Source organism: Cydia amplana, chromosome 27 (assembly GCF_948474715.1).
Source record: "Cydia amplana chromosome 27, ilCydAmpl1.1, whole genome shotgun sequence".
Lineage (NCBI taxonomy): Eukaryota > Metazoa > Arthropoda > Insecta > Lepidoptera > Tortricidae > Cydia > Cydia amplana.
This window is the reverse complement of record NC_086095.1, coordinates 7,323,102-7,347,359: the sequence shown is the minus strand read 5'-3', so window position 1 is coordinate 7,347,359 and position 24,258 is coordinate 7,323,102. Positions and strand designations below refer to the sequence as shown.

Sequence of the window (24,258 nt, the reverse complement as noted above, 5' to 3'; positions counted from 1 at the left end):
TCAGTAAAATCTCCACTACTGGGCATGTAAATTCTACTAATAGAATTGAAAACGAGTGGTCAATACCACTAGATTCCCGATTTATTTCGCTCGTGTTTCAAGGATCAGCATTTCGCCGTTTTCCACCGATTTTCGAGTGACGAAATCGAGCGATCGAAATTCAAAACTCTGCCTCCAGGTGCAGGTATATAAATCAGGGATGTTGCGAATATCCGCATCCGCATCTGCAAAACTGCAAAAAGGGTTCCGTACATTAAGTCCCACTCACGCTTGACTGCTCATTTCTAATAGGTTTTTTGGCTAATGACTAAATTACCTAGCAGTCTAGCACTTACGCCGATGCTAAGATGTTCCTGTACCGACCTGTTCCACATCCGCATCCGCATTAAACTCCGCATCGATTTTATGCGGATGCGGATGCAGATGCGGATGTTGAAAATAATGCGGAAGTTCCGCGGTTGCGGATGCGGATATTCGCAACATCCCTGATACATATGTATAATCCGAAGTCGATAAACGAGGTCCCTATAACAGCTCACAAATACTACGAGAATTCCGGGCTCAGCCGGCGTATTATGGATAGCTTTATCCATCTTTATCCACGTGATAAAATAACTGTCACTGTTTAACACCGTGGGATAGAAAGTGACGGACACCGTTTTATCACGCTGTCACGTAGACAAGAACCACCATCATATCCGTACTGATCATGATTAACTTCTGTCCGCAGGCGTGTCATCATGGGAGCTCCCTCTAGTGGTGCAAACTAGTAACTGGCGATGGCGAACTAATGACATGGCGCGCACGCTCTGTCCACATGACGCCGGGCCTAGTAAGTAAAGGGGTGCCACTGAAAGTTTTTGGAATAATATAAACAGATATTTAATTACACAAACGGGTCTACCGCGATATAATTTCATTGTTCTTACATAAGTAAATAAATATTAAACTATGACGGGTAGCTGCAATTTCTTTGTCTACCCCGACCATTTTCATTAACTAATTTCGGGTAGTTTAGTGGTGTTTTATTAATATCTCCGTTGACATTTGTTGGGACGTCAGTCTTTCCGTGACCACAGCTGGTGCAACTCAGCTGAATCGTAGGGATTAAAGGTAAAAACAATGAAATTATATCGCGGTAGACCCGTTTGTGTAATTAAATATGTGTACAAAACGCGAGAGTTTAAAGTGTATAATATAAACAGTATTAATAAGGCACTTAATTAGGGTAATTCGCCAGTAACTGGCCACCTGTTAGTAACTGGCCACCCTAAACTAAAAATGAATTCTATTCACCTATAAACAGAATTCATTTTAGTATAAGTGGCTAGTTATTGAAGGCTGGCCAGTTATTGAAACCTTATACTGAAATGAATTCTGTTTATAGAATTGATTTTTAGCTTAGGGTGGCCAGTGATTGGCCGGTGGCCAGTTACTGGCGAATTACTCTACTACCATTGAATAACTAGCACTGTTCGTGCTTGAGAAAGGACACCTAGGCTCTCCGAAACATGTCGCGGGCGTGACTAAACACAAGAGAGTCCGAACCGTCTTTCCACACTGAGTGAAATATTTAGATTTTATGTATTTTCACCACACCAGCTCGGAAAGGCTTACTTTGCACTTCAAAAACTGATAGCAAAGTTGCATTTTATTCACATGTGAGGCAAACTAATCAAATGCAAATTTTAAGTTGTTTTCTTATGTTTAATGGTAGAATTGACTTTTAAATGATGATTTTGGATGATAAATATTTAATAACATTCATTTGGATTTGATTTTGTTTGATATTTTACATTTAATATTTGCTTCGGGTTGGTGTGGTGAAAAATTTTGTGTTTCACTCGGGGGCAAATTTTGTTTAACCCTCGTGCTTTGAAACCCTCGCAATGCTCAAGATTCCATTTTTCGAACCACGAGCGTAGCGAGTGGTTCAATTTTAGAATCTTTCGCTTGCTCGGGTATCAATATTAGCACGAGCAATATTGTTTCAGACATAACGACGGTGAATCGGCCGACGATACAAATAACCACGTCTAATCCTACCGACGTGCCCGTCGCCATCAAACTTCGGCGGGTCACAGACTTCTTCATACAAGTGGATAAGGTTAGTACTTAGTACCCATTGAATAACAAATAAGATTTGGATTTCATTACAGCTTCCAGTAATAGCGTCCACATTTATTAAAAAAAAACCGGCCAAGTGCGAGTCGGACTCGCGCACGGAGGGTTCCGCACCATCAACAAAGAACAAGCAAACAAACGGTCTCCCATCCAAGTACTGACCCCGCCCGACGTTGCTTAACTTCGGTCAAAAATCACGTTTGTTGTATGGGAGCCCCACTTAAATCTTTATTTTATTCTGTTTTTAGTAATTTCCACCGCTTATACACAAAATGTATGCAATCTTAATTTGGATAAGATGATAATTTTACTCTATTATCCTATTTATCCTGCAGTGGTGGACATGTTAACCAGTAGTGGACACGGTACCCAGTGGTGGACAAAGGTTTTACAAAAAAAATTACCCTCTAACATTGCATTTATGTTTCAGTGTTATTTCACCCTAAACTTGTTAATTTTTTAGGGTTCCGCACCCAAAGGATAAAAACGGGACCCTATAACTAAGACTGCACTATCCGTGTGTCTGTTTGTCTGTCTATCTGTCACCAGGGTGTATCTCATGAACCGTGACAGCTAGACAGTTGAAACGTTCGCAGATGATGTATTTTTGCTGCCGCTATATACAACAAACCTGATTTTTTTGCCGTTTTTTGCTCGATATTACGGAATGGTACGAAACCCTTCGTTTATTTAAGTCCGACTCCCACTTGGCCGGTTTTTTTTTCTTTCTGACATTGCATTTACGTTTCAGTGTTGTTTCAGCCTAAACTTGTTCATTTTGTACATCTTGTATGTATATATTTATCATTATCACGCACTCGTTTAATTAAAGTCGGATGTTGGAAACATGTTGAGCGAAATTCGACTTTAATTACACGATAACACTTTAAACTCTCGCGTTTTGTACACATATTTAATTACACAAACGGGTCTACCGCGATATAATTTAATTGTTTTTACCTTTAATTCCGACGTTTCAGCTGAGTTGCACCAGCTGTGGTCACGGAAAGACCACAGCTGGAGGCACTGTACAAATACTCCATACATTTTCCTTAACTTTCTCACTATCGACTGTCATTCACGGAACTCATGGTAGTGCTTCTGGTGCAACTCAGCTGAAACGTCGGATTTAAAGGTAAAAACAATTAAATTATATCGCGGTAGACCCGTTTGTGTAATTAAATATGTTTAATTACATGAGTTGCCCGTTATAAAATGTGAATAAGTTCATAAAAGTCTAGAGCTTGTTTTTGGTGTTGATACAGGAAGTGTACTTGAACGTGACTCCGAGCTCACCCAAGTATTACTACTTCTCGTTCAACAGCGACCCGCCACACAATAATACTAGAACTACAGATCTCCACATACCCTCACTAAGGTACATGCAATCTATGGTACAGTCATTGACGTATAAATAAATATTATAGGACATTCTTACACAAATTGACTAAGTCCCACAGTAAGCTCAAGAAGGCTTGTGTTGTGGGTACTCAGACAACGATATACATAATATATAAATACATAGAAAACACCCAAGACTCAGGAACAAATATCTGTGTTAATCACACAAATAAATGCCCTTACTAGGATTCGAACCCAGGACCGCGGCTTAACAGGCAGGCAGGCTTATAATATCTAAGGACCGGCTAATGGGGCACTAAAAATGGTACTAGTTCAGCGGTGTTACTCACGAATTCCAGCCAATCGTGCAGTCTAACGCAACTAGTTGCGACCAATAGCGCGCGTAATGCGAACTCATGAACCAATCGGCTTGTAGCGGTTTCACACCGCTGTACTGGCCCCTGTCATGCCTCATTATTATTGCCCGTAAAGCCAGTCCCTAGATATCTATGTCAATGGGCACAGTCACCACGCGGGATTGTTACGCCATTTAGGGTCCTAGCTAAATTGGTTGTTCCATACTTACGCTATGGAGGGTGGGGCCAGTACAGCGGTGTGAGTGTGACACCGCTGCAACACGATTGGTTGTTGAGTTCGCATCACGCGCGCGATTAGTCGCAACTAGTTAGCTTTGCTTAGTTAGCTCTAATTCTTGAGTGACACCGCTGAACTAGTACCATTTTAGTGCCCGTAAGGCCCGTCCTGAGATATACGTCAATGACACACAATTAAAAGATTTATACCTATAGGTAAATTACTTCTAACAAAACTAGTGTTGTGAATAACGCTCATTTCGAGGCTTAAAGACTCGAACCCTTAAGACTTACGAGGCCTCAAAGGCGGCAAAGAAGATTTCTTACATCCGTACGCGTAAAACCCAAGTTTTATTTATAGAAAAACTAAAAGTAAATTACACCCAAAATATAACTAACACGTACCTATATCTTTATCACGCGTATGTTTTACACGAGTCGTGTATTTTTACTACCCGTATATTTTCATCCGTACGCGTAAAATAAATAAATACAATTCTCAAATATAGTCGAGTCTTCAAGACTTACGAGTCTTGAGGGCTCGAGTCTTTAAGCCTAAAAATAAGCGTTATTCACAACACTGAATTTAAACCACAACCCTTTAATTAAAATAACCCATATTTTGTAACTGTTGCAGGTTTAATTACACAATTCCGAAGAGTGTGATTCTGATCGTAGAGTCGGATGATGACATCTGTGCTGTCATCTCCATACAAAACAACTCGGTAAGTTTAATTTCTCGCGCGTGTTCAACTTTATTTAATTTGGTTTAAATCAGGGGCCCATTTCCCGAACAATAACACAATATTAGGCTAATATTATGAGTGTGTTGTCATGGTAACCCATACGATTTGACAGTTCGAGAAATGGGCCCCTGTAGGTTTTTAATCAATGAAATTAAGTGCTTAACTGGGAATTGAACCCGCAGTCAATTATCTAATCCAAATTTACCATTAGGTGCTTCCATGGCATCTGAACCTTTTAAAATAATTAAAAATAAAATTAAAGTCGTTTATTTCTGACAAGTCTATCGATTCGGGTTTAGTAACATTAGTACTACAGTCACCTGCAATAATATGTTACACAACGAAGGCCGCAAAAATATCTGACACGATCTTATTTGTAGAACCATAAGAGCGTGTCACATATTTTTGCGGCCTTCAAAGAGCTTAGTAAGAGTATAGCAAGTGACTGTACTTAGAATTAGGTTTTACTTAATACTAGCGACTCGCCCCGGCTTCGCACGGGTTAACGAATTATACATAAACCTTCCTCTTGAATCACTCTATTTAAAAAAAAAACGCATCAAAATCCGTTGCGTAGTTTTAAAGATCTAAGCGTACATACAGACAGACAGACAGCGGGAAGCGACTTTGTTTTATACTAATTATGTAGTGATACGATTTTTATTTAGCAACTCATACCTATAAATTATACAGTTGTATGTAAACTAAACAAGAGAAATATGTAAAAAATAACTTTTTTTTACAGTGTCCAGTGTTTGATAACGAACAAGATGTCAACTACCAGGGCTACCATCTTACCATGATGAATAAAGGAGGGATCACACTTACTGTAAGTTATATTACATACTTACTGTAGTATGTATCAGGATATTTTGAATATATGCTCTTATTCTCTTAATAATCAGGATCGTTATAGAGATCGTTATAAGATAACTATTATTGATAATAATCGAAAGGATAATTATCAATAATAGTTATCTTGATAATTATCGCGATTTTTATGCCTGATAATTATCGATTTAAAAATAACGTAAAATATAAAAATCATTATTTTATTATATCAAAGACTTCAAAGAAAATAATCCATACCTAGGATAATTATCCGACGTTTATCGGATAATTATCGCGATAATTATCTGGATAATTTCGAACCCTGTTAATAATAAAGTCGTGTGTGTGTGGGGTGTTTATTATGTAATATGAATTATTATGAATATACGAATATGAATATTAAGAACCAAGCGCAACTGCAGTCTTGTTTTTAAAAAACATTTGTATTAAGGGGGGGGGGGGGGGGATCGCGGAACGAGTTTTTCGGCTAATTTAGACTAAGTGTAATTTATTGTGTTTTATTTGTTAAGATTCCTTTAGTCATTAGTTAATTTATATCGTGTGCTTTTTTAAGTTACTTTTATTGATGTCTAAATCTCTCACATGGACATGTACTATCGATTTGACGACAGGTCTGGCCTAGTGGGTAGTGACCCTGCCTGTGAAGCCGCGGTCCTGGGTTCGAATCCCAGTAAGGGCATTTATTTGTGTGATTAACACAGATATTTGTTCCTGAGTCTTGTTTGTTTTCTATGTATTTATGTATTTGTATATTATATATATCGTTGTCTGAGTACCCACAACACAAGCCTTGAGCTGTGGGACTTAGTCAATCTGTGTAAGAATGTCCTATAATATTTATTTAATATTTTACGTAAATAACAATAAAAATTAACATTTTAAAAATAATGTATTTGTATGAACAGCAATCCATGTTCCCCGTCGGTTTCTACGTGGTATTCATAGTGAAACAGGGCGATGAGGACTGCACGGGTGCGAGCGAGACGACGCTAAAGGAATACAGCATGGGAACTGAGAGGGTTAAGAGTTTCAGGTATACAGTTGTAGTTTTAATCTATATAAACGTGAAAGACCTGATTGACTGACTGACTTAAATCAACGCACAGCCCAAACCGCTGGGACTAGAAAGTTCAAATTTGGCAAGTAGGTTCCTTATAAGGTCTAGGGGTCCACTAAGAAAGGATTTTTCAAAATTCATCCCCTAAAGGGGTGAAATGGGGGTCCAAAGTTTGTATGGGGAAAATATACTAATCCACGGGTACGAAGTCGCGGGCAACAGCTATAAATGTATAAAAGCAGTCTAATGACATTTCTGCAACGATTTTAATAAGTCTACAAAAGTTTCGGTTTCGGCCGAAACTAGAGCCAAAGCCGAACCTTCGGTTTCGGTTTCGGCAAAAAAACATGTTTCGGTCGGACACTATGTTTTTATATCTAGTATATAAAGTAGTATTTTTTTCCTTATTTTCTCGTAATGCATGTTAATTATAAGATATTTTTTTAAGTATTTTTTTTGAAAAGATGTGTCCCGCTGAGTTTGTTGCCGGTCCCATATTGGGATACCCTCCTCCAATTGAGGAGGGATTTAAATCCTCTCGGGGCAGAGGCGATGGTTGGAGCCGGTGTAGCTTTATTTGACGTTCATAAGCGCATTGTAATATGCCTACTTGAATAAACTATCTTTTATCTTATCTAAATGTCTATCTTAGTTGTTTTTTAGGGTATCGTACCCAAAGGAAAGGGTAAAAACGGGACCCTATTACTAAGACGCCACTGTCAGTCTGTCTGTCTGTCTGTCACCAGGCTGTAAGTACCTCATGAGCCGTGATAGCTAGACAATTAAATTTCTTACATTAAAGATGACGTATTTCATACAACAAACGTGATTTTTTTTAACCGTTTTTTGCGTAATGGTACGGAACCCTTCGTGCGCGAGTCCGAATCGCACTTTGCCGGTTTTTCTTGTTACGTTGTGTTAAATAATGATGTGAGCGTAAGTATGGTGGAACAGCGCGTATTTTCAAAATGGCTTATCTCTACCTACATAGATTTCAAATAATTTGTATACTTACTACAATTTGCGAACGCAACCTTTATATTTGTATAAAATCTCAATACCTATATTCCTAATGCAGTAGCTAAACGCGGCCGTCGGGCTCGGCTAGTGTTCGGAAGCTTTTTCTTAAGCACCAATAGGAGCGCTCCACATACTTTGTATCGCAGCCAATTAGAGGCACCTAAATTTAAACCACCTTTTGTACTGATCAAATATTGCAAATCACTCTCTCATCAGCCTTCATACAATAACTACACCACTTCTACATTTAACCGTTGTGGCAAGAACCCCTTGTAACCAGTACTTTGGAAGATTACATCAGTTTACTTTAACCCTTAAATGCATAGTGATGCATTTATACACACAACATAAACATCAAATGTTATGCATTATTAAACAAATTCTATTTGTTTTTGTATATTATTTCAATAGTAAAACTAATAAATTTTCCGAATTATTACATAAATTTACGCAGTATTTTAATTCATAAAAATTACATTTGTTTATAGACGAAATGTCGGAAAATTTGGAAAAACCTGGAAGTTGATGATTTTTAGTATGTGATTTTGGGCAGATTTTTCGGGGTTTGTAATTATTTTATATTTACAAACTTTATCATAGGAACATCATAAATAGTGTACCTTTCTGATGGCAGTTAAGATTTTTCCTATACCCTTTACAAATACCTATATATTTCCAAAAATATGATTTAGCCTATGCAACTTTTAACACTGATTTCGCAGTGAAAATCGATGATATAATTTTTTTTACTATTTTTCCTAGAAACGGCAAACAATTATGTGATACATATATCAATTTCGGCCAAAAAGAAAAAATCATGCATTTAAGGGTTAAATCGAAGCTTTTTATTTGAGTCGTCGAGATCCTGACCTGCACGGCGGCTACACTACTTATCTTGTTACTACAGGTTCCGTATAATAGCCACCATTTCATACGCGGAATACGTGGTGGCTGCCCTCGTCGTGTTGGCAGTCCTCGTGCTGCTTCTGGCGCTAACTGCCCTCATTTCCTGCTTCACCACCAAGTGTACAGGTCAGTTTTCAGGGCGCTTGGGGTTGTGCACAAATCACGCCAGGTGTTTTAGGTTACTTTTTGACCACCAATTGGTGATATTTGGTGAGGTTTTTGGTTACCCTACCCTCCCCCACATGACCTCACGTGTATTTTTTTTAATTTTTTTCATTCGACCTATTTAATTTTAAGTTACGCACTCCAAAATTCCGTAAAATAAGATAATAGCGAGCTATATTGAAGTGCGCAGTGGTATGTTTAACGAAACCGAGAAAAAGTATCTTCTCATGATGTGGTAGGTATTTTTAGGGTTCCGTAGCCAAATGGCAAAAAACGGAACCCTTATAGATTCGTCATGTCTGTCTGTCTGTCTGTCCGTCCGTATGTCACAGCCACTTTTTTCCGAAACTATAAGAACTATACTGTTGAAACTTGGTAAGTAGATGTATTCTGTGAACCGTATTAAGATTTTCATACAAAAATAGAAAAAACATTTTTTCATTCAACCCATACGTGTGGGGTATCTATGGATAGGTCTTCAAAAATGATATTGAGGTTTCTAATATATTTTTTTTCTAAACTGAATAGTTTGCGCGAGAGACACTTCCAAAGTGGTAAAATGTGTGTCCCCCCCCCCCTGTAACTTCTAAAATAAGAGAATGACAGAACTAAAAAAAATATATACTATACATTACCATGCAAACTTCCACCGAAAATTGGTTTGAACGAGATCTAGTAAGTAGTTTTTTTTAATACGTTATAAACCCCTAAATACGGAACCCTTCATGGGCGAGTCCGACTCGCAGTTGGCCGCTTTTTTCTTAGTTTCGTTCACTGTAGAAAAATACACGTGAGGTCTCCTTATACCCCCCCCCCCCCCCCCCCAACGTGATCTGTCGTGATATTTTCGTGCCCCCCCCCCCCCTATCGAACCTCGCGTGATTTGTGCACAAGCCCTTTGCTACAATCAGTTCGAAATCGATTTGGCATTTAAATTGGAACGAAGTGTCGATTACTGGTGCTTGTCATGTCGGTGTCCAACAATAGCGTCGTTACCTTTGTTGTATTTACTTGGCACCAATGTAGTTATAGTCTGTCAAGCTGGATATGTCAGTAGCAATGCAAAGCAAACTAAAGTATGGTGTCCCTAGGAAACGAACAAAAAGCAGCAATGTACATCGAACAACGATGAAATGTAAACAAAACAGTTCCATAGATAAGATATACCTATAAATGACACGCGATTTTCGATCAATTCAAACGTAGTGTTGCTAACCCGCGATTTTTCAAATTTGCCGCCTTTTTCTACTGACAAGATTTGCATGACCAAGTATAATGCCGCCTGTTGTTTAACCTCTTCTGTATTATTTGTACTGTCTTCTGTAATGAGGTGTGCAATAAAGTGTATTAGTTCAATAATTGTATTGTATAATTGTTAATTTAGTATCAATTTATTAAAACATTGAAATATAAATTTTGGGATTATGATAGTACACATATCTTACATCTGTATTTAGTGTCTAATCCAACCGTCGATTATTTTAATTTTTTTGTTGGTAAAATTAATACCAAACTAGATAAACTGAAAATGGGAAGTTAGTCATTTTTGTAGGACGGTTCTTTGATATAAAGTTGAAGGTTTCAGTCGCCATCAGATATACCGGAGCGGCCAAGGTGTTCACAATATCTGAACACGCACTCTAACGCCCTGACAACAGAGGCGTGTTCAGATATTTGTGAGCGCCTCGGCCGCTCTGATATATCTGATGGTGATTGTACCTTCCCTGGGTGTCAACAATAGGACAGATTAGTTTAGACAGTGGCACAGAATAAATAATAGTACTAAGTACAGAAGACTCACTCTCTAACAAAACGCGTCTGTTACGATCAGCACAGATATGGCCGCTAGGTGGCGACAGCGCCACGCGCGGCTTATGGCTTTCCCCAAAATTGGGGCCGAACGGTACTTTTAGCTACCTGTAGCAAAGCGACGAAATCGCGGAGTGAGACACGCCTGGCAGTGGTTTGTTATTATTACAGAGCAAGTGGTCGTCATAGACGAAGCGGCGCCATCTACATCCCGAGGGCCCGGCGACGAAACTCCACTGTTTGATGACAAATTACCCAGATGTAAGTATTCATTCAAACCAAAGAGAATAGATTGTGTAGAGAGTTATTGTCATAGTACATTTTGTAGTCACAGTAAACTTACTGCCATCTTTCGACAGATGATTAAAACTTTCAGAACGCCATTTGACTTTGATCCTTATTATTTCACTGATATGTATTAAATTGGTTACATATCAAAAAGTGTCGCAATCTACATGAGAATAGGCCAAAGGTATGGCGCCATCCCTCGAAAAGATGACACCAACACCATACCTTATTGGCCTCTACTCGATGGCAGCATAGAGAAATATAAGTAAAGAAAGAGTGGTAACTCCATGCATCAGTTTTCTTACAAAAACGCGAGTTATTTCGAAGGCGACATCTATCGTCACGGAATTTATCAGTACTGCTAGTTGACAATAGATATCGCGACGAACGAAAACTTTAATGCTCAACAATTTTCAGCTAATATTATAACCGGATTAACCGGACACTCTATTTTCAACTTTTTCAGCTTGTAATATTAGTTGTGACTTGTCTTAGCAATATATTTTTCGTCAGTAGCGACATTTGTGACATCTGGTGTCAAGTAGCGGTACTGATAATTCCACTACTTTACGTTAGATGTTAGATTAGATATCATATCGACTACGAAATAACTCGCGTTTTGGTAAGAAAACTGATGTATGGAGTTACCACTCTTTCTTTAGGTACTTATATTTCTCTTATGTACGAAATATCGTTTGATATTTACCAATAGCTTTTCGGTGAAGGAAAACATCGTGAGGAAACCTGCATACATCTGCGAAGAAATTCAAAGGTGTATGTGAAGTCCCCAATCCGCATTGGGCTAGCGTGGGGACTATAGCCCAAGCCCTCTCGCGCATGAGAGGAGGCCTGTGCACAGCAGTGGGACGTATATAGGCTGAATTATTATTATTAGAAAGAAAGAAAATACATTTATTTACGTCAAACCGAATCCAGTTAATTACATAGGTAGTATAAATATAAGAGATAGACGTTAAAAAGGACCCCCACTCAGCGTAATGCTACGGTAAACCGCAGCGCTGATTTTCAGTAGGGACCTAACTTATAACTAACTTAAGGCTTAAAAGACAAGAATAGGGAATAAAGACAAAAATTAATGCGCAGGAAAAAAAATAAATGTAATAGGTAACACAGTAATTAAAATATGACAATTAAAAGATGAAAGTTGTGAGCCATTAAATTAAACATAAAACAAATCAAAAGAACTTTGGGTTGGAACGATGTATAAATGATATGTACTGAAATGCTATAAAATTAAGAAAATAAAAAGTTAAATATTTCAATTTGCCATGATTTACAAATATGCTCAGCTGGTTAGAAAGAAAGAAAGAAAGAAAATACATTTATTTACGTCAAACTAAACCAGTTAATTACATAAGATATATAAAAGAGGTAGACGTTAAAAAGGACCCCCACTCAGCGTAATGCTACGCTAAGCCGCAGCGCTGATTTTCAGTGGGGACCTAACTTATAACTAACTTAAGGCTAAGGAATAAAGACAAGAATAAGGAATAAAGACAAAAATTAATGCGCAGGAAAATAAATAAATGTAATAGGTAACACAGTAATTAAAATATGACAATTAAAAGATGAGAGTTGTGAGCCATTAAATTAAACATAAAACAAATCAAAAGAACTTTGGGTTGGAACGATGTATAAATGATATGTACTGAAATGCTATAAAATTAAGAAAATAAAAAGTTAAATATTTCAATTTGCCATGATTTACAAATATGCTCAGCTGGTTACAAACCAGGGATGTTGCGGATGCAGATTTTTTTGACATCCGCGGATGCGGATGCGGATATTTAAAGGCACATATCCGCGGATGCGGATGTCAAGATTCAGGTACTTAGAAAACGTGAAATATTAAATTTTTAGTATTTTTTTATTAAAAAAACGAAACGTTTAGTATTTGAGCAAGAATACCTATAGGTGCGTTTATATTTAATAAACAGTAACTTGGCCGACTTTTCTGAATCTAGACGATTTCGTTATAGGTATACCTAATGACGAAATTACCTAGCACTTACGCCGCCGTTAAGACGTTCCCGTACCGACTTGTTCGACATCCGCATCCGCATAAGCTCCGCATCGATTTTATGCGGATGCGGATGCAGATGCGGATGTTGAAAATAATACGGAAGTTCCGCGGTTGCGGATGCGGATGTTCGCAACATCCCTGTTACAAACCTACCCTTCCTTGCAGCGGACTCGTTTTCGTCGGACGGGTCGGAGCCCCGCGAGTTGGTGTTAGCGCAGCCCCTGACGGTTGCGGGGCTTAATCGACGCCCCACGTACGCGCGCCGCTCTGACAGGTAACATGGCTATAAAGGTACGATGCCACAGACACACAGATAGACAGACGGATATTGGCGTCAAACATACAACGCCCATCTTTTTGCTTCGGTGGTTAAACAGAAACATAACCTTAAGGTGGATGTGTAGGGATGTCCTGCCGACTAGCCGCCAAAAGATGGCGTGATTGTGCACAAATTGCGGATTATCACTATTTGTTTCAAAACCGAAACAATTTTCTAAGATGTGTTAATATTGGCGCAAACAATAAAAAATATTGCAATCTAAATCGAAATATATTCCACTCAACAGTGTCATTTCATCAAAATCTGACAAAACTGCAAAATATTGCAATTTCTTGCATTCACGCACACTACCATATCTACGGCCAATCCCCCGGTGAATAACTGTGCATTATTTGTAATTTGGCGCAGACAAAAAAATATGTTCTACCTAAACATCGAGGTTTAAAGTGCAGAAAATCTACGTATTACCAGAAAATATGCCAATAAAGTTGTATGAAATTCACGCAAGGAGAACCACCTTAAAATAGGACAATACCACCTCGTACAAAGAAATAATTATTATTCTTTTAAATGTTTCAGTACCATTTCGTACCTTGTCACAGTGACAATATTATGAGGTCCCTAGTGACTCATGTTGATGGTCAGTGTGACAAGGTACGAAATGGTACTGAAATTAAATTATTTGACTGTACTTGTCAAAATTGTAGGGTCGCAATGATGTCCAATTTTTTGTGCAGATATTTCTGGAGCGCGCTGACGGTGGCGGTAGTGTACGCTCTTCCGGTCGTACAACTGCTCTTCATGTATCAAAGGGTGAGTGCTGAAAACTAAATGGACCCGTGACCTGTGTGAAGAGGGGGGGGGGGCGAGGGGAAGGACTTTTGTAGGACAAAATGGCGTAACATTGTAGAATTACGCCGTATAAGAGCGCTGATGGCCTGGCGGTAAGAGCGTGCGACTTTCAATCCGGAGGTCGCAGTTTCAAACCCCGGCTCGCACCAATGAGTTTTTCGGAACTTATGAACGAAATATCATTTGATATTTACCAGTCGCTTTTCGGTGAATTAAAACATCGCGAGGAAACCGGACTAAGGCCTAGTTTCCCCTCTAGGTTGGAAGGTCAGATGGCAGTCGCTTTCGTAAAAAGTAGTGTCTACGTCAATTCTTGGGATTAGTTGTCAAGCGGACCCCATGGTCCCATGAGTAGAGACAAAATACCGGGCTAACATAAGGAAGAAGGAGCAGAAGTGTTATTATCTTACGATAGATGTTGCTAGGCGCCTTCCTAAAGGGGCCCACTGATTACCAGTCCGCCGGACAATATCGACCTGTCAGTTAGAACAAAAAAGCGGCCAAGTGCGAGTCGGACTCGCCCATGAAGGGTTCCGTATTTAGGCGATTTATGACGTATTAAAAAAAAACTAGCTAGATCTCGTTCAAACCAATTTTCGGTGGAAGTTTACATGGTAATGTACATCATATATTTTTTTTAGTTTTATCATTCTCTTATTTTAGAAGTTACAGGGGGGGGACACACATTTTACCACTTTGGAAGTGTCTCTCGCGCAAACTATTCAGTTTAGAAAAAAATGATATTAGAAACCTCAATATCATTTTTGAAGACCTATCCATAGATACCCCACACGTATGGGTTTGATGAAAAAAAATTTTTTGAGTTTCAGTTCGAAGTATGGGGAACCCCAAAAATTTATTGTTTTTTTTTCTATTTTTGTGTGAAAATCTTAATGCGGTTCACAGAATACATCTACTTACCAAGTTTCAACAGTATAGTTCTTATAGTTTCGGAGAAAAGTGGCTGTGACATACGGACGGACAGACAGACGGACAGACAGACAGACAGACAGACATGACGAATCTATAAGGTTTCCGTTTTTTGCCATTTGGCTACGGAACCCTAAAAATTGACAGTTCCGAACAACTGAAGGCGCGCATATGAGTGGTGGATATATTCGCTGTCATCAAGTGAAGTCTCGGTGGCTCAGTTAATTTTTCCACTTTTCGTTTAGTTCTGACCTTTGTGGTATAATTTCTACCTAATACAAGTTTCATAAGGTTCATTTTAGACTGTCTTGGCCTGCCTGTTGACTGTGGCGGTCATGGGTCTCCTTAAAATACTTTTCTTTACAGATGGTCTTCCAGACAGGCAACCAAGACCTGTGCTACTACAACTTTTTCTGCGCGCACCCGCTAGGCCCCCTCGCGGACTTTAACCACGTCTACTCGAACATTGGCTACGTCCTACTAGGCCTCGCCTTCATGGCCCAAGTGAGGATACGGCAGGTCGCGCAGAGGAAAAAACAGGTATTTGTTATAGCATAGAGAAATAAGTAAGACAAGAGTGCTCACTCCATACATCAGTTCAGACTATTAATTTCAGTGTCTACATCTAGCATCGAGTAGCGGAACTATCAGTACTGCTACTTAACAATAGATGTAGCACCGACCGGAAAGTCTTATCTCAACAGCATAAGGCTTTCCGGTCGGTGCTACATCTATTGTCAAGTAGCAGTACTGATAGTTCCGCTACTCGATGCTAGATGCTAATAGTCTTTTTGGTACTAAAACTGATGTATGGAGTGAGCACTCTATGTATTTTTTTCTCTATGGTTATAGTGTGTCAAAAGACTGTCTCATTTCAAACATATACAGAGAGAATCATACTATCTTTGTTTTACACTAGTACTAGCACCCAAAAGAAAAGGATGAATATAGTTTTTTAGTTCCTATTTACTGCCAAATTGGTTTGGCCTTGAAAAAATTTGATAGTGGAAAAAGTACTGCCTTGGGTGACACTTATAACCACCTTATAACTCACGGCGTTTGTATCGATACTCCAGCGCTCTGCCATCTGAGTCACCAAAACCTCATCTATAGCCAGCGAATCTTTCCACCATATGACAGTTGGTAGAGTGTCAATCCAGAGGCTGTGAGTTCAAGCCAAGGCAGTAATTTTTCCACTTAAATTTATTCTGAGTTCAATAGCATCGTTCGCAGATGTTTCTGCTTGTTAATAAATAATTTTGACCTTGAACTGGTTTTTTTTAGTTTTTTTTCTTTATTTAGAAACAAACAGTCTCTTATAGTAATACATTATTACAATGAAGGGTTATAGACCTACAGACTTATAGACCTACAGTTTCCTTAATTAGAATATATTTTAACCATATAACTTATATAAGTAGTACTAAACTAAATGGATTTCAAAGTAGAAATGAAATTGAAGTTACAATAATAACAAACTAAAAGTGCACTTAGAGTTAACTAATAACTATCTAATTAAAGCCCATTAAAACACTTCAAGGTCAGTCGTTTGAAACTACTAAACTTTACATTGAAAATATCTAAATTTTGAAATTTATCATCATACATCCTGCATGATCTTCTAATGAAACCGTTTCTCGCGTAAGAAGTTCGACTACGGGGAGTTTTTAAAATTATAAAATGTATACAGGGTGCGGAGTTGGGCATCCCTCCCCACCACGGCATTTTCTACTCGATGGGGCTGGCCCTCAGCATGGAAGGCATACTGTCCGCCTGTTACCATCTGTGCCCCAATAAGATGAACTTCCAGTTTGGTAAGCGGCAGGCTGTAACAATCAGGGATGTTGCGGACGCCGATTTTTTGACATCCACGGATGCGGATGCGGATGCGGATTTTTTAAGGCTCACATCCGCGGATGCGGATGTCAAGACAGCACCATAAAAAACGTCAAATATTACATTTTAGTAATTTTTATTTCAAAAAACCTGCCAAGTGCGAGTCGGACTCGCGTTCCAAGGGTTCCGTACATTAAGTCCCACTCACGCTTGACTGCTCATTTCTAATAGGTTTTTTTGGTTAATGTTTAAATTACCTAGCAGTCTAGCACTTATGCCGATGCTAAGACGTTTCTGTACCGACCTGTTCCACATCCGCATCCGCATTAAATCCGCATCGATTTTATGCGGATGCGGATGCGGATGTTGAAAATAATGCGGAAGTTCCGCGGTTGCGGATGCGGATATTCGCAACATCCCTGGTATCAATCAGCTATGAAATCCCACTCCTCCATCTGTTACACACATGACACTGACTTTGCTTAAGAATTTTATGGCCTAAGTCATATCATAAGCTAATTTTGTATTAGCTATAAGCTATGAATTGTTTTGTAAAAAAGTTAAAGGGAACATCTACCAAACTGCCAAATTCGTCAACCGGGCCTCAACGTTAATGCTACTTACTTTGGTTATGCACTGTTTATATCCTTCTAAGGGATGCGTTTATGGGGCAATTACTAATAAAAATTCCTGTTCATGCATAGATTCGTCGTTCATGTATGTGATAGCGGTGCTGTGCATGATCAAGCTGTACCAGAACCGTCACCCGGACGTCAACGCGAACGCGCACTCCACGTTTATGCTGTTGGCTGTCGTTATGACTATTGGTGAGTGCATGTTTCCATAATACAACGAAATTAAGGTGTCGTTTTGTTTTTTTATTTTAATATTTATAACATGGGGGTGTTACAATTTGGTGCCTATGGCCAGGATTTTTATATAAAGATTGATCTAAATCCATGCAAATGTCTAAGGGCCACGTGCACCATCTCACTAACCCGCGGTTAAACGGCTAAACCGTTAACCCAGTGTCAAATTTTATTGATAACCATGTTAACTCCAGATTCAACGTGTTAACCCCGGGTTAGTAGAATGATGCAAGTGGCCCTAAGCTATATTTATTCCTTTTTATACTTGTAATTTTGTGATTATCGTTGATTCTTTATATCCAGTCGACGTTAAAGATACGTTTACATTTTGCGCCGTATTACCCTTTGTAATAAGGTGCAAAATGTAAAGTAAGTAGGTGTAAAATTGTAAACATATCTTTGACGTGGACTGTATAGTTTGTAGCTTTCTAATAGACCCCGAAGGCTAATCCTATTGTCTATTGTTAAGAAAAACCGCTCGTGCCACGTGCCACAAACACCTGCATAAAAAATCGGTACTTCGGTTACTGAGTGCCGGCGAGTCGAACGCTACAGAACCAGTCTAAAATGTGTCATCGAGATGCGTAACAAAGGCGCGTTATCGGAGAGCGCACCTACACTGGTTTTTTGAGCGTCGGACTAGCCCGCGCTCAGGTGCCAAATAGAATAATTAGGACCCTTTTTTGCAGGTAAGTAGCACGTGCGGTTTTACTGAACAATAGACAATAGGATAAGCCTTCGGGGTCTACTGGAAAGCTACAAACTATACAATAGTGCTGTTTGCAGGTCTGTTCGGGATCATGTACCCGAGCGTATATTTCTGGGTGTTGTTCACCATCCTTCACCTCACCACCTGTTTCATGTTGACCATGAAGATATACTATGTCGGTCAATTTAAATTCGGTGAGTATTGCTTCTGGTAACCATAGATAAAACAATACTTAGCTGGTTAGCTGGAAGAGATCCCTTACAGGGATAAGTTCGCCTTTGTACCTTTATTTCTGTAAATATGATGTACACATATTTAATTACACAAACGGGTCTACCGCGATATAATTTAATTGCGGTAGACCCGTTTGTGTAATTAAATATGTGTACAAAACGCGAGTTTAAATATTATGTAAACCTGTGTTGTGTGCAATAAAGTGATTACTACTAGGTACTAATTAGTGGTGTAAAATAGTTTAGTCTATTCTACACTTTTATTGCAATTACAAATTGCAATTTATGTATGTGTTTAGTTAGGAAATCATTCACCTTCAGAATCACACGAACCCGCTGCCGAAAAGCCGCTTCCATACAATACGCTTAAGTTAAAATGACATTCTGAAATAATACGAAATTTGACTTGAACATTCAAGTAATTAGCATATTTATATCTATGTGTACTAAATTTCGTTGCCAGAAATTGAAGTTTTACATACTAAATTATTTCACATAAAGTAGGTACCAGACATAGACATACACTTGAATGATTATATTATAAAATTTAATGTAATTTAAGAATGCCGTTTTAAAATGAGATTGCTCCTGCCAGTCCTTATTATACTGAAGTTATCGTATTATATTAGAACCTTTATTTAAAAACAAGTGTTTTTAGGGTTCCGTACCCAAAGGGTAAAAATGGGACCCTATTACTAAGACTCCGCTGTCCGTCCGTCCGTCCGTCCGTCCTTCCGTCCGTCCGACTGTCACCAGCCTGTATCTCACGAACCGTGATAGCTAGACAGTTGAAATTTTCACAGATGATGTATTTCTGTTGCCGCTATAACAACAAATACTAGAAACAGAATAAAATAAAGATTTAAGTGGGGCTCCCATACAACAAACGTGATTTTTGACCGAAGTTAAGCAACGTCGGGCGGGGTCAGTACTTGGATGGGTGACCGTTTTTTTGCTTGTTTTGCTCTATTTTTTGTTGATGGTGCGGAACCCTCCGTGCGCGAGTCCGACTCGCACTTGGCCGGTTTTTTATTTAACTTTGTGTACAGAGCGAGCGATATTCGGACGAGCTATAGACGCCTTCAAGTCTCGGGATGGCAGCATAATAACATTTCTGCGGCCATCTTATGGTGCGCGTGCGATTCTGCTCGCCGTGGCCAATGTCGCCAACTGGGCGTTGGCCGCTTATGGGTAATTTTAAAATAATTTCTACACTAACTGAACTGATATTTTCATTATAAAACGATTTAGTGAGCTATAATATTAATTTCATACCTCACGCGTTGAATGATGGTCCCCTATGACAGTTCATTTTGATATGGAATAACTGTCACGTAAAATATTTGTAGACCTTTTTAGGGTTCCGTACCCTCTATTACTAAGACTCCGCTGTCCGTCCGTCCGTCTGTCTGTCACCAGGCTGTAACTGATGAACCGTAATAGCTAGAGTGTTAAAATTTTCACAGATGATGAATTTCTGTTGCCGCTATAACAACACATACTAAAAACTTAATAGAATAAAATGTAAGTGGGGCTCCCATACAGCAAACTTTTTTTTTTTAAGTTTATTCAGAAATTTAAGTCATAAAAATACGACAGAAGACAGAATGATACTTTTTCAATTATTTTATAAATTAAGCCCAACCAAAAGATACGTTTTATAATATAAAGATATGTGATGAAGGAACTGTCATAGGGACCATATGTGTGTGTATGACATAGTTTTCTATATAATTATTATTAAATTATTTTCTCAGCATGTACGAGCATAATAAGGACTTGGCGCGCCATCTACTCGCCATCCTCATGGGCAACACCGTGCTTTACCTCCTCGGCTATGTCATCATGAAACTTGTCAACAAAGAAAAGGTAATTTCCTTAAGAAAACCTAAAAAAAACATGTAAGTAATCATAATAATTGTACAAAATTAGGTAAGTATCTCAGTAGATAAAAAAACAACGGGTTGCACTCAGGGAGTGGCGGCAGAAGTGAAAACTCAATGACTAGTGCAAAATGTCTGTATAATTGAGGTTAACGCCATCTAGCGTTATTTCGTCGCATTACTTGAAACCCCTAAGCACATCACTGTTAGTACTCGAGTTATATTAATACCAGTTAGAGGGAAACTCACTAAATGGCATTTAAATCAATAAAGAAAAACTCAATGATATTGTAACATTTTTTCGATCAGGTCACGTGTCCGTCTTACGGTCACGTGATCTGTCGCGAGTTTAACATTTTTTCCCCACCTCAAAAAGTGCACAGCGCCGCTAAAGAAGTTTTCACTTCAAAAAGTAATCTAAATCATTGTACAAAATTAGGTACCTAAGTATCTCAGTAGATAAAAAGAAGTGCAGTCAAGTTTTCGTCAGTAGCGAAACTTGTGACATCTGGTGTCAAGTAGCGGTACTGATAGTTCCACTACTTGACGCTAGATGTCGACTACGAAATAACTCGCGTTTTGGTAAGAAAACTGATGTATGAAGTTACCACTCTTTCTTCACTCTCACTACATAGTATAAAACAAAGTCGCTTCCCACTGTATGTCTGTATGAATGCTTAGGTCTTTAAAACTGCGCAACGGATTTTGATGCGGTTTTTTGAAGTGAAAACTTTTTTAGCGGCGCTGGGCACAAACTCGAGACAGCGTAAGGCGATCACGTGACCGTAAGGGGCGTAAGGCGATCACGTGACCGTAAGCCCCGTAAGGTGGCCACTCGTAATTTAAATCAATAAAGAAAAACTCAATGTTATTTGACATTTATGTTGCGGACTCCTTTTCAAGACTCTTTACCTATGTTCAAATAATTTGACGTTGTCATGGCAGTATGTAAATAAACATGTCAATGAAAAAGTGTGATCTTATTTGAGAATGATAATAATATATAATAAATAAATAGAATACCTCCGCTAAACGTATGTATCGTGTTACCGGGCGTCGGTAACATAGTGAGGTGAGTTTTCACTTCTATCGGCACTCCCGGAGTGCAACCGTTGTTGCTTGTTTTAATAGATAGTGATTCAAGAGGAAGGTTCATGTATAATTTGTTAACCCGTGCCATAGAGAAATATAGTAAGACAAGAGTGCTCACTCCATACATCAGTTCAGACTATTAATATCAGTGTCTACATCTAGCATCGAGTAGCGGAACTATCAGTACTGCTACTTGACAATAGATGTAGCACCGACCGGAAAGTCTTATCTCAACAGCATAAGACTTTCCGGTCGGTGCTACATCTATTGTCAAGTAGCAGTACTGATAGTTCCGCTACTCGATGCTAGATGCTAATAGTCTTTTTGGCACTAAAACTGATGTATGGAGTGAGCACTCTATGTATTTTTTTCTCTATGCCCGTGCGAAGCCGGGGCGGGTCGCTAGTTACTTATATTTCTGTATGGTTTCCTCGCAGGTGCCGGTGCGGGCGTGGATGTTCTGTGCTCTAGCTCACCTCTGCTGGATCGTGGCCATATATTTATTCCTCGACGGACATACGAGATGGGCGGTGAGTATTACTATACTACGTTTATAGCAGTTTTTTTTCTCTTTCACACTTTTATTTCGTTGGTATTCACACGCACATAATTAATTTATACATATATACTCACATACATACATACATTCAAATACACACGTCATTTACTTACACCTTTTTAACTTACTGAGACCTTGTAAGGTTAACTGGAAGAGATCCCTTAAAGGGATAAGTTCACCTTTGTACTAATGACGAATGTTATTTTTCCTGTTTTGTTCTGATTTTTGTACAATAAAGTGTTTTACTACTACTACTTTTTAGCACTTTAGTTAGGATAATAGATAAAAAAATCTTATTTACCTAAAATGTAATTGCTTTGATATTTTTTATAGCGGCAACATCGTTATTCGATATTTCTCTAAGATTCCCACGATACAGGCTGTACCTAGTGTGGGGATCACTGTACTGCTTTTATTGAAATGTCTGTATTTCTTGAAATAAATATTTTTTTGAATTATCCTGTTATTTCAGTATTTTTTCTCAAATAATTGGTAAAACGGAACTGCATATTAATAATAATACCATAAAATTATGGCATTAAAAACGGTATAATTATCATTTGTACAGTCAGCAGCAGAAGTTGCTAAGCGAGCGAGATTCTCAAATCGACCTTGACACGCTCTTATTCTCTTAACAATAAAGTCGCGTCAAGATCTCTCATCAAAAAAATGTACGTAGGTAGTTATAGTTCTTGTACCTACACAGTTTACACAATAAATATTTCTGATTACTGACACAGAATAAATAATAGTACTAAGTACAGAAGACTCACTCTCTAACAGGGATGTTGCGGATGCCGATTTTTTGACATCCGCGGATGCGGATGCGGATGCGGATTTTTAAAGGCTCACATCCGCGGATGCGGATGCGGATGCGGATGTCAAGATAGGTACATAAAAAACGTCAAATATTACATTTTAGTAATTTTTATTTTAAAAAACCGGCCAAGTGCGAGTCGGACTCGCGTTCCAAGGGTTCCGTACAATAAGTCCCACTCACGCTTGACTGCTAATTTCTAATAGGTATTTTTGGCTAATTACTAAATTACCTAGCAGTCTAGCACTTCCGCCGATGCTAAGACGTTCCTGTACCGAACTGTTCCACATCCGCATCCGCATTAAATCCGCATCGATTTTATGCGGATGCGGATGCGGATGTTGAAAATAATGCGGAAGTTCCGCGGTTGCGGATGCGGATGCGGATGTTCGCAACATCCCTGCTCTCTAACAAAACGCGTCTGTTACGATCAGCACAGATATGGCCGCTAGGTGGCGACAGTGCCATGCGGCTTATGGTTTTCCCCAAAATTGGGGCCGAACGGATGTACTTTTAGCTACCTGTAGCAAAGCGACGAAATCGCGGAGTGAGACACGCCTGTTACTGATCATTTTGAATTCCTGGCCCGCTTAGCAACTTCTGCTGCTGACTGTACGTAAATATTATTAATAATTGATGTCCCCAGGACACGCCAGCGCAGTCCCGCCGCCGCAACGCTGTCTGCTCGTCGCTGCAGTTCTTCGACAGTCACGATCTGTGGCACGCTGCTTCCGCGGCCGCGCTGTACCTGTCCTTCAACATGTTGCTGACGATAGACGACCCGTTAGCTGACACCCCTAGGGAACTCATACCTGTATTTTAATTGAGATTTCAACTAGCGGTGACAAAGTTTGTTACACGATATCTTGAGTATTTTTCAACCGATATTCATGAAATTTTGCAGGTACGTAGCTCGAATAAATACTATTTTTAAGTTCTAATTTGAAGAAAATCGGCCTAGTGGTTAGGGAGTTAGAGAGAAAAATATACATGTGTCGCGAAGTGTCTATTTGTATGTTTGACAGCCACGATCTGTGGCACGCGGCGTCCGCGGCCGCGCTGTACCTGTCCTTCAACATGTTGCTGACTATAGACGACCCGTTAGCTGACACCCCTAGGGAACTCATACCTGTGTTTTAATGTACCTATACTTGTCAATATGTTCCTATAGATGACCTATTAGCTGACACCCCTAGAGAACGAATCAAGATTTTAAGTGGGAAGGACAAAGTTTGTCACACGATATCTTGAGT

At 39.0% G+C, this 24,258-nt stretch overlaps 1 protein-coding gene across 1 annotated transcript in view; it reads left to right on the top strand.

Moving 5' to 3' along the window:
* Positions 1–23,984, top strand: part of LOC134660441 (SID1 transmembrane family member 1-like) — a 29,586-nt gene extending 5,602 nt beyond the window's left edge. Inside the window, exons 4-21 of the mRNA XM_063516185.1 lie at positions 731–832; positions 1,995–2,107; positions 3,390–3,502; positions 4,696–4,783; positions 5,550–5,633; positions 6,562–6,689; positions 8,641–8,765; positions 10,785–10,874; positions 13,111–13,219; positions 13,963–14,038; positions 15,374–15,547; positions 16,707–16,821; positions 17,548–17,670; positions 18,499–18,615; positions 19,704–19,845; positions 20,412–20,523; positions 22,067–22,159; positions 23,652–23,984. Of these exons, the coding sequence (XP_063372255.1) occupies positions 731–832; positions 1,995–2,107; positions 3,390–3,502; positions 4,696–4,783; positions 5,550–5,633; positions 6,562–6,689; positions 8,641–8,765; positions 10,785–10,874; positions 13,111–13,219; positions 13,963–14,038; positions 15,374–15,547; positions 16,707–16,821; positions 17,548–17,670; positions 18,499–18,615; positions 19,704–19,845; positions 20,412–20,523; positions 22,067–22,159; positions 23,652–23,828 (2,081 nt within the window). The 3' untranslated portion in view covers positions 23,829–23,984. The remainder of the gene's footprint in view (positions 1–730; positions 833–1,994; positions 2,108–3,389; positions 3,503–4,695; positions 4,784–5,549; positions 5,634–6,561; positions 6,690–8,640; positions 8,766–10,784; positions 10,875–13,110; positions 13,220–13,962; positions 14,039–15,373; positions 15,548–16,706; positions 16,822–17,547; positions 17,671–18,498; positions 18,616–19,703; positions 19,846–20,411; positions 20,524–22,066; positions 22,160–23,651) is intronic.
* The last annotated feature ends 274 nt before the right edge of the window (positions 23,985–24,258 follow it).